This window comes from Tarenaya hassleriana, unplaced genomic scaffold (genome assembly GCF_000463585.1).
Source record: "Tarenaya hassleriana unplaced genomic scaffold, ASM46358v1 Cleome2, whole genome shotgun sequence".
Classification (NCBI taxonomy): Eukaryota; Viridiplantae; Streptophyta; class Magnoliopsida; order Brassicales; family Cleomaceae; genus Tarenaya; species Tarenaya hassleriana.
This window is the reverse complement of record NW_010965372.1, coordinates 4782062-4793689: the sequence shown is the minus strand read 5'-3', so window position 1 is coordinate 4793689 and position 11628 is coordinate 4782062. Positions and strand designations below refer to the sequence as shown.

At 35.3% G+C, this 11628-nt stretch overlaps 2 protein-coding genes across 2 annotated transcripts in view; one reads left to right on the top strand and one right to left on the bottom strand.

Moving 5' to 3' along the window:
* Positions 1–3552: 3552 nt before the first annotated feature.
* Positions 3553–5801, top strand: LOC104812288 (9-cis-epoxycarotenoid dioxygenase NCED9, chloroplastic-like). Its single transcript, XM_010539371.2, has one exon. It carries the CDS (start codon positions 3655–3657, stop codon positions 5536–5538), a length of 1884 nt encoding a protein of 627 aa, XP_010537673.1. The 5' UTR covers positions 3553–3654; the 3' UTR covers positions 5539–5801.
* A 3767-nt stretch (positions 5802–9568) lies between these two features.
* LOC104812287 (ribokinase-like) overlaps positions 9569–11628 on the bottom strand; it is a 2881-nt gene continuing 821 nt past the window's right edge. Inside the window, exons 2-5 of the mRNA XM_010539370.2 lie at positions 11137–11577; positions 10544–10729; positions 10073–10268; positions 9569–9991 (exon numbers count right to left, since the gene is read on the bottom strand). Coding sequence (XP_010537672.1) covers positions 9900–9991; positions 10073–10268; positions 10544–10729; positions 11137–11577 — 915 coding nt within the window. The 3' untranslated portion in view covers positions 9569–9899. The remainder of the gene's footprint in view (positions 9992–10072; positions 10269–10543; positions 10730–11136; positions 11578–11628) is intronic.

Sequence of the window (11628 nt, the reverse complement as noted above, 5' to 3'; positions counted from 1 at the left end):
CGCATGAACATGGTTTGTCGAATATATTTGAAATTATCAATGAAGGTAGCCCCTCATCATATACTTGTTTTGTGCATTAATTACAGATTTAGAGGTCTTATTTAGAGCTAGAATAATATTTTCTTTAAATATTAAACAATAACAAGCAGCATGCATGTTACTCGTAATAATTGTTTTCGGGCCAATCATGTAGTAGTTACTAACATATTAGTTGGTATTAATTTATAGAGATTGGTGGACCGCCCATATCCTCTCTTCAACGGATTTCAGCAATTCCAAAGTTATTATTTTATTTTACGCAATTTTAAAAATCAATTTTGGTTATTTATGTATATGTATATTTCTTTTTTAGTTGACAATAATAGGGGATCGATCTTCGAGAAATTAAGATGATATGGGGTAAAGCATGTTCTACCATGTGGCCACATGAGGCATATTGCATGTAACATATTGTAAAGTGTACCAAATCCATGGTATGATATATTTATGCACACATATACTATAATTTCAATATATATATATATATATATATATATATTCATGGCTAGACCATAATTTGTAATAAATAAAACTTTACTAAAATATACTTACACGTACTTATAATTTATACTAGAAGTTAGACCGTTTCGAGTTCGTTTATGGTTATTGGTTTTACCAAATTGAAAGTTTTTTTAATTAGAGAAAAATAAATTACAAAAGGTAATTAATTGAGTGCTGTGCATGAAATAGGGTACCTGAAAATTGCATGCCCCCTCGACGGACCAACAAAACATATTAAATTAATTCAGGTGATTATTGGTGGTGGACTGTGATGCCCTTTATGATTTGCTCCATTTTGAGTGGATGGATACTTAATAGATAAATGGTCCTAACTAACTTTATTTTAAATTCAATAAATAAAATTAATTAAATAAGGGAGCGAATATATACTTGTATTACTCTTTTTATTAAAAATATGTTATAAAATAAGCTGATAATTCAAACATAAACACATTTGATCGACAAACATATCTAGTAATTCGATTGGAGAAACATTTATTTAGATGAATATATATATATATATATATATGTATAAATATATATAGGGAGAGAGAGAGAGAGTTTTTTTTTGTTTTTTTTTTATAATATTTGGCCCAATGGGATTAAGAGAGATAATATTTGTTGTATATGGTTATACTATTTGTCACTAGCGTTAGAGAATATTTTTATATAAAAAATAATATAAATCGAAATATCTATATTATGTTCTCTTTTTTAATTTTATACAAGAAAGAAGATATTTGCAAAACTACAACAAAGGGTTTGCATGATTTCTAGTAAGAGTTGTATGCATAAATCTGTCACAATTCTATACTAACAATTAAGATGTGCAAAATATTTGAATTATTATTCCTTTTCAGTGAAGATAATACAAATGTTCTTTAAATTTTGTGCTTCCATCCATATCATATTAAAAATTAAATTCGTTCGTTGGACCAACCGATGATATATCTTTGTTTTCACATTGAATAAATATATTTTTAACTTGTCCGTCGAATTCCACGAAGTTTGGTGTTTTTGTTATTCAAGCAGCTTTTTCTCATGCTATTTGATTTAATTAAACTAAATTAAGTAATACCGATTTTTGACTGAAAGAAAAAGAAAGGAAAAACACAAAGTTGCGTGGACGTTACCAAAGCAAGCGCGTGGGACACATGATTTTGTCCATATTATTGTTGTTATTTATTTATATAATAACCCAATTTAAAAATTTAAAATAAATAAATATTGTTGAATGAGAGCGAGTGATGAAGTGACACGTGTAAAAATAGGGGTAAACGTTTTCAATCTAAGAGGGAACAACGCGGTCTTCGCCAAACTTCATCTTCCACCACTCGTGGAGCAAAGGAAACCAAACCCTCGATTGTGCTTTTGTTCTTGTTTTTGCTTATGGTCCTAATTCCAAGTTATATTGTGATGATTTTTTATATTGGTTATTTAAATGCTACAATTTGTGATATTATAAAATTTAATTGGATCAGATTTCCAAGTAGATACGGTCGATGTTTTGGGAAAAAAAAATTATATATGGAAGTTTTTGTTTCCTCCACGGTTTATAAATGTTTACTTCTTTAGTGAATAAAAGGTATTGCATGCACACTGAAAACTATCTATATTGAATTTCGACAGAGATACGTTATTTAATTATTTATATTTATATATATATCTCCCTGATATATATGATTATTTAATTCGAAAAATCTATTTCCGGTTGATTTATATTTCAATAACTTTTCGTGTTGACGTTTTTTGCTCACAAGATATAATATATAATATGTAAATATAGAAGATTGGCAAACCCATCTCTCTTTATTTTTTTTTCAATTTTTTTTTTTATATTATGTGATGTCTCCCACCCCACTTTGACACCACAGCCGGATTTTTTTCGATTGTTATCTTAATTAGGAAACAATATTTTAGTTTTAAATTTATTCGATTATTTTATGTTTAATATTTTTAGTTTAGAAAGATAATATATATTCAATTTTTGGTTCGTTTATATAGAATCAAGTTTTATTTAAATTTAGATCGCAATCTAATTATATCTTATCTAGTTACCAACGTTTTTTTGGGTGCAATCATATTTTATATGTGAGGAATTGGAGATTTTTTGCTTCACGACCGAACTCGAACCCACTCCGGATTTTCTTCACGACTTAAAACTTTGCCTCTCTATTACCTTTGACTTTGTCTACTTTCCCAACCATTTTTTATTTTTATTTTCACTGTTTTTTGTTTCTCTTTATTTTTTTAAAATATTTATTATGTTTCCCCAACAAGAGGTAAAAACTCATTTTCTATTGTTTGTGGTAGGTAAAGACATTGATTTAACGTACTTGTCTTATTATTGCGTCTAATTTGACTTTAAAACGTGGGCTTTTGTTTAATTTTTTTTTATCTCAAGAGAAATAAACTATTTTTTATAAAAATATTTGATGCAAATATTTTACTATAAATACAAATATTTAGATTTTTAAACTTAATGCTACAATTCTATTTATATCCACGTAGTCTTTTGTACAATATATAAGAAATGTTTATCTTTACAGTACGTGTGAATGATTCCAATTCTCGTTATGGCAAAAACAAACACTTAAAATTTTAAACTAATAATGTAATACAATAAATCAATATTAAAGATAGTATGATTTTTATAAAGTGATTTTCCATAAAACTTCTAATTTAATGTGCAAAACAATATATATATATATATATATATATATATATACAAAATAACAAACCATCTTTTGATTCTAAGAAAAGAACATCCGGAAAAATATTTCAGATCCTTAAGATCCGGAGTTTTTTTTTTTTTTTTTTTAATTTAAGATCCGGGGTTTTAAGAAAAAAATTTGAAAAAAAAAAAAACAAAACTAATAATCCGGAGTTTTAAGAAAAAAAATTGAAAAAAAAAAGAACAAATGAACAGAAGTAAATGACGTTTCTACCCTTTCGTCTCTGTGTATATATCAGGGACTTCCACCTCCTCTGTATTCGCAAGACTGCGAAAACCTCTCTCTCACTCAGTCTCCCTCTCTAATGGACAAAACAAAACTTTGTCTTTAAGAAACCGAACACATCAAAACGCACCGTTTTTGTGCCAAAACATCGATCATGCCCTCCACTTCGTTAGCTACTTCATCTTCAAGCAAACTTCTCGATCGCAATCTCCCAAACTCTCCTTCTTCTTCCTCTGCTTCCGAACTCGGGTTCTTGTCGTTTTCCTCCGGCGATAAGACCATTCCCTCTGTTTCGATGTCGGTGAATAAGAAATCCACCGTCTCCTGCTCTCTTCACTCTCCTCCGATTCTCCGTTTCCCCAAACAGTCGCCGTCCTACCCTCCTCCGACACAGAAACTCTGCAACGATGTCACCGTCGTAACCCCCGAGACGAAGGATCACATAAATCAGAACTCGATTATGCATAATGATGAGAATTCGCCATCTGAATTGAACCCATTTCAGAGAATCGCTGCTATGGCCTTAGACGCGGTGGAAAACGCCTTGATCCAGCGCGAGCGCCGACAGAACCAGCTCCCGAAAACCGCTGACCCGGCGGTCCAGATAGCCGGTAACTTCTCTCCGGTGCCGGAGCATCCCGTCCAGAGTTACCTTCCAGTGACCGGAAAAGTGCCCCCGCGCATTCAGGGAGTGTACGTCAGAAACGGAGCGAACCCGCTTCACCAGCCGGTCTCCGGTCATCATTTATTCGACGGAGACGGTATGGTTCACGCAGTCCGGTTCGATCAAGGTTCGGTTAGCTACGCCTGCCGGTTTACCGAGACGAACCGGTTGGTTCGAGAGCGAGAACTCGGTCGCCCTGTCTTCCCAAAGGCCATCGGCGAGCTTCACGGCCATTTCGGCATAGCCCGGCTTCTCCTGTTTCAGGCCCGTGGATTAGCAGGACTCCTAGACCCGACCCGAGGACTCGGAGTGGCCAACGCCGGTCTGGTTTACTTCAATAACCGGCTTCTAGCCATGTCTGAAGATGATTTACCGTATCAAGTCCGGGTCACTCAAACCGGTGATTTAGAGACCGTGGGACGCCACAATTTCTGCGGTCAGCTCAAATCGACGATGATCGCCCACCCGAAAATCGACCCGAAAACCCGAGAACTCTTTGCTCTAAGCTACGACGTCGTTTCCAAGCCTTACCTGAGGTACTTCAGGTTCACGCCAGACGGCGAGAAGTCGCCGGACGTCGTGATTCCGTTGGACCAACCGACTATGATCCACGACTTCGCGATCACCGAGAACTTCGTCGTGGTCCCCGACCAACAAGTCGTGTTCAAGTTGTCGGAGATGATCCGAGGTGGTTCCCCTGTTATTTACGACAAGAACAAGAAATCGAGATTCGGGGTCTTGAACAAGTACGCGAAAGATTCGTCTTCGATCCGATGGATCGAAGCTCCGGACTGCTTCTGTTTCCATCTCTGGAACGCATGGGAAGAGCCCGAGACCGACGAGGTCGTCGTGATCGGGTCGTGCATGACTCCTCCGGACTCCATTTTCAACGAACATGACGAGAATCTACAGAGCGTCTTGTCGGAGATAAGGCTAAACTTGAAAACCGGCGAATCCACTCGGCGACCGGTTATCTCTGGCGAAGAGCAAGTGAATTTGGAGGCCGGTATGGTAAACCGGAATCTTCTCGGTACAAAAACCAGGTTCGCATACTTGGCACTAGCCGAACCCTGGCCAAAAGTCTCCGGGTTTGCCAAAGTGGACTTAACCACCGGCGAGATTCACAAGTACATATACGGAGACGGAAAATACGGCGGAGAGCCTCTGTTTCTGCCGGAGAATTCAATCTCCGGCGAAGAAGACGAGGGTTCGATCCTAGTGTTCGTTCACGACGAGAAGAGGTGGAGATCGGAACTGCAAATCGTGAACGCGTCGACTCTAGAGCTGGAAGCCATTGTCGAGCTACCGTCTCGAGTGCCATACGGTTTTCATGGGACATTCATAAGCTCAGAAGAACTAGAGAAGCAAGCATAAGTTTAAAATTAAATTCATAGCTTTAGGGTTTTAAAATGTATTTTAGCCTTAGGGTTTTAGTGTTCAAGTGTCTGAAAGATATATACGTATACATATATATATATATATATATATATATATATATAGAGAGAGAGAGAGAGAGAGTTGCCGGAGAGATGGTTATGGTTGTAAATTGTAAGGACGTACCCGGGATTGGGTCTCCACACTTTGGAAGCTTGTATGTTTGTAATTTTATCAAATAATCCAATTAATGGACCCGCATATATCTATTGTTTTAATATTTTTTTTGTATGAACAAAGAAAATATCATAAACATGACCGCTAATTCTTGATTAAAATCCCAACTTAAATATTGAGAAATGGTGAGAATAAATAATAACCTCCGATATATAAATGGATGGTGGATGTAGAGAATTTATTAATAGCAAAACATTACTAAGTAATACAATAAAGAGATATAAAGGATTAAAATACATTACGTATAACGTTGGATATATGTAACAACACATATAATGGTTGATATAGAAAAATTCATTACAACAACATTACTGATGCAATTTACTAATATAATAAATAAATAGAAAGCATTGGTACACATTAAACTAATATATATATATATATATATATATATATATATATTATTGAAAACCAATTTTAGTTGTATGGAAATATGTTATCCCAGCCGTGTTAACCTAGTTATGAACAACCTTTCACCCAAGTTATTATATAACTATATTTGAAACAACTGGTTAGTTTTAAATAAAACAAATTTATTTCTGGATTGAATCGCTTTTTAATTAGATTTTTCTTGTTTAGGCCACAAATTGGAATCAATTCATTATTAGGGTTTTTTTAAATAATGGTTAATTTGAAAAATACAACACTTTCCATATAAAGGAACTGTTATAGATATTTTTTTATTACTGCTACAAATTTATGTCCTCATTCTAAAAATACTTTAGTCGGTCCAAACATCAATCTCACTCTTTGAAATAAAAAGAGGAATAATTTTATCACGTTGGTTGTAGTAAACACGACACATACAAATAATGCAGCTCGAGATTTTTATCGACGCACCAAGAATGTTAATAAAAGAGTATAAATATATATTGGAATAGATTTAGCTTTGGATTAGCTAATAAAACTTAAACAGCTGCAACTTCAATATATAATAATACTTATAAAACTTTGATTAACATAATTTTCTCCCGACATAGAATTATAGTTAGAAATTAACATATATTCTAAAACATTGATTTCAGATGAATTCTTATATCACAATCGTTCATTTTGGTTTTATTTTGTTACAAATGTGAGGAAATGTTAACGTGATATAATCAATGCGTATATATATATATATACACACACATAAGAAAATATGATTATGGATGCTTATTGGATGAATAAATTATAAACATGCATTAAGAATGGATCAACCCAAGATTAGATGGGTCGACAACCGGTAAAAAAGAAAGCAAAACTTCTTTCCAACCCGGATTCGAGTTCTCATTTGGAAAATGATATTTACATAGATTTCTCCGATTTTTTATAAGACGTAACCGGACTAAAGGTCCAATAAAATTCGACATTATAAAAAAATAGAGGCAGACAGAGAGGACACAAGATACCTCTCCACTCCAAAATACATATTAACTAAAATATACTATTTTGTCTTTTTTTTTTTGTGAAAGATATTTGACGGTCGGCCTCTTTTGTTAGATTTTTTTTTCTTTGTCATTGCACAAATAAATTATTGGACGTTTCGAATATTCACTAATTAAATCCTTCAAATATCTCTCTCCCCCAACCCAAAATATCCAATTCCTTTTTTCCCCACTCGAAATGGAAACACATGCAAACAATGTCACTAGATAGTGCAAAAAAGGAAAAATAAAATAGTGCAAAAAAAGTCAACTGCGCAATACCACTTATTAAAAACAAAACAAAAAAATGTTTACTAATTACTTTTAATTATGAAAAATGCTTACTAATCTCTCCATTGCTTGGAATTTTAAAAAACTCATGATGGTTTTTAAAAAAGGACCCTTTAATTTTAATTAAAATTCCAAATTCTATTATTAGAATTAATCAAATCTCGAATAGGGCAAACAAAAATCAAGTTGACTATTTAGAAACAATGGTGCTCTTTTCATCCCGCAAAACTAAAATGGGAGATGCTGATGGTTAGTGGCGGTGGTGTGGTGAGGAAATCTTCTCAGCATTTGACGCAGTTCATCACTTTTTTTGTTGGTAATCGGTATCTTAATCTCAAGATTGGGAGTCAACCACATGATGTGGAATATATATATGTTTTATCCCTAAACTTGATATTCGAACGGGGACGGGATATACGATTTGCATCGCGTTTCATCGCTTTTTATTGTCTTATGAAATTAAATATCATTTAGATCATATATTATTAAGAAAGGGTTTGACAAATATCGATCTATGATACTAAAAAGTTGAGGAAAACATTTGGGAAAAAAGGCGTTAGGAGTATAAAGTTAAGTTCCCAAATATCTCGGTGTGATTTTTTCCACACCGGCTTTAGATGTTGCTTTCGAAGTCCATTCCATTGAAATTTTATGGATAAAAATATAGGTAATGCTTTGGATGTTAGTTTGGATTTGTATTTTTTTTTATTTTTAAATAGTTATATCTTCTTAGATTTTATGTCTAATCTTATTCGGATTGATTTTTGTTGGGATTTTATTTTTATTGATAAAGGTGTTTATATATTATTTTAAAATTCTGTTCTTTATATTTCATTCGAATTCAAATTAAAGATTTTTATGTTTATACAAAGAAAAAGAAAGATAATTCAGAAAATAATTAAGAGACAAAGAAGAGGTGAGAGCAAATATGAACCGATCACTTGTGTTTTTTCTGTATTCTTCATAAGAGAGTTTGTACAGATTATATTTCCGTAATCAAACAAAAAATAACCAAACTACTATAACCAATTATAATATGCATATAAGCAAACAATATATATATATATATCATATGATATACCATTTTGCTATTCAATTTCGCCAAGTGTAGTTTTTTTTTTCAGTACGTAGAACCAAGAAGTTATAGACCTCAATTGGAATATAAACTTTTTTTTTGTTTGAAAACTTCCCTAATCGATTTGGACCGTCTATTTCGCCATTTCTTTTATTGTTCTTTCTTTAGCTGTTTTTCGAAGCATTTCTCTCATATGCATTATTAGGGAGTTGACGTAAATTTACTTCGAGTTCAGATTTATTCTTTAGATAATGATTTTAGCAAAAGAAAAAGATTATTTTTCATCTGTAAATATTGAATTATAATAATAGGTATATATGTTACATAAACAGTGATGTTATATATATATAGAGCTGTGTGTATTATATTATATATAGTGGTACGGGAACTTTTATTTCTAGTAAAATAATAGGTTGCTTGGTTGCATATTTCCTACAAATGATATCGAGCCATTATTAAGTTTTGACAAGACATAGAACACCAAGCATTTAATTCCTACTTTCTATTATAATTTGTTTTGGTTATCTTAAAACGTCGTCGTTTAAAATTTAATTAGGAAATCTCAACCTCACAACCTTCTAATGTTATAGCCATGATTTCTCTCGGAAATGAATATTTTTATAAAATAAGACGTAGAATTAATGGCCGTATTCTATTATAAAAACCAAACCAAATAAAAACTTCACGAGCCTAAAAGTGTCATCCTCGATGAAACCGAAACATAACTTACATGCATTCTGCATACGAACACACGTAAAATACAATGCAACCCATGCAAACGTACGTACGAGCGTACACACGCACATGTATATATATATTGCAATAAAATAGATTCTGTTCAGAAATTCTTCCAATAGCGGATAAAAAGAATCTCCTCGCGAGAACCACAAAACTTTTGTTCCTTTATTTTTTTACACGACCATTACGTATTTGGTGAATCTTGTTGCATTCACATTCCAAACCGAAACGACATCGTTTATATATATATATATATATATATATATATATATGAATACCCAAATTGAACGGGCCAACATCGAGTTCGACAAGAAAACACAGAGAGAAAGACAGAAGCAACCATGTCGCATAACCTTACAAGCCTCAAGTGTAACAATACACACACATACCATAGACAGGACCGAACCAAGATTCAGACAGAGAAGACGGAGGACAAAAGACTTGACGATGATCAGGAAAGGTCGACGAAAGAAAAACACGAAAGGAGATGTATACATCAGAGACAAAGCCCAACTGTGTTGATTTATAGATTTCAACACAAACGTAAAAGCAATGCAATCCATGAAAGGAACCGGCTTTATTCGTGCGAAGAAGAGTAAGACTTTCACCGATAGCTACTTAGATTCAACAAGGTTCATAACCGATGTTCGATCAGGCATGCTGGGTATCGCTCCCTTTACTTGAATACACAGAGAGGCGGCTGCGGCTGCGGGAACAGAGAGCGAAATCATTAAGTTTAGAACATAAAAAAAGAGTAAAACTTAGATGCTATAAGATGGAGTAATACCGGCAAATCTTAAGCATTCTTCATGTGACTTTCCCTCCACCATGGCCACCGCAAAGGCTGCAGTGAAAGTATCGCCGGCTCCTGTTGTATCGATAACCTGTGGTGCCGGTATTATACCTTGTTGGATCGGTTTTTGCCCTTCTATGAATAGGGCAGATCCTTTGGAGCCAAGCTTCACTAGCACTTGCTTAACTCCCTGCATCAAATAACCTACCCTCATCAACCGAAAATCCTACCAAAAACTGGGCATGTTACTTCTAAAGATAGCTATGGACTAAACTAAACAACCCTTTTAACGAATAGAAGTAACCAAGCCTTTGTCAACTAAATTTCCATGCTTATTAGATCTCGTTAGACCCGACATTAGACTTGGAAGCTTGTATCTATGGCCTCGAGCTATTGGCAAGTTAGAGCTACAGACCAGATCCTATACCCCTCTCTATCTCTATCTCTCTATCATTTCTGACTTACCAACTTATGGCACTTAGCCACGGCTTGGCTAATCTGTTCAAATGATTCAGTTGGCATTCCGGTCAGGCGAGCCAGCTCGGTTTCATTAGGGCTCAGGATATCAATGGAATCCAATAGCTCTTGAGGGATAGGCGCATCCATTCCTCCCACATCAAGGATGACTGGTACACCTGCTTTCTTCGCAGCCTGCAAATGCAATAGCAGCACCATAAGTTACTCGATCAGAATGACCTGAGCTTTAGCAAATTTACATTCAATCTGTAATTTCAAGCACCTAAATTTATGAAGATGAGAACCCAAAACATATACACCAAGCTTAGGACACATCGAATTGAAGACAAACTAGTATCAGAACCTTAAGTATGATCGCCACACTCATTCGGGTTGTCATCCAACTTACTAAAAAGTTAATGGAGACAAGTTTCTACTTATCAAGATACAAGAATTTGCGAAACCTAGAACCAGATTTCAACTCTTAAGATCATGTACAGAATGCAGAACAGACATATAAGCCAAAACGAAGCAAAGACAGGCAACAATCTTTGATCAGAAATCAGACAAATCACAATGTGAAATATGATCAAATCACTGACCTTTGCAACCTGGATATTCACAAAATCTGGAATCTCCCTCTGTAGCAGAACAACCCCAGCATTCCTCACGACCTCAAGATCATCATCACAAAGATTCTCAGACCACGAACTCATGTTGGCCCCACCGACGATGATGATCGAGTTCTGACCGTCCGATTGCAGCATCACCACCGCGTGCCCCGTCGGCGCCTCCGTCCCCGACCGAACATAGTCCAGGTGGACCCCACACCCTCCGCCCAAAGCCTCCGCGATCAGCTTCCCGTTCGCGTCGTCGCCGAGACGCCCGACAAAGTAAGTCGGGTACCGCAATTTCGCGCCGCACGCAGCCTGGTTTGCGCCTTTGCCTCCGGCGAGTGTCTGTCCTGTCCTCGCCGAGATCGTCTCCCCCTCTCTGGGAAGCCTGTCGATCTCCACGTATATGTCGGCGTTCGCCGACCCCACCACGACAAGCGGCGGCGCGGGGGCATCACGCGACGAGGGGGGATCGGCGGA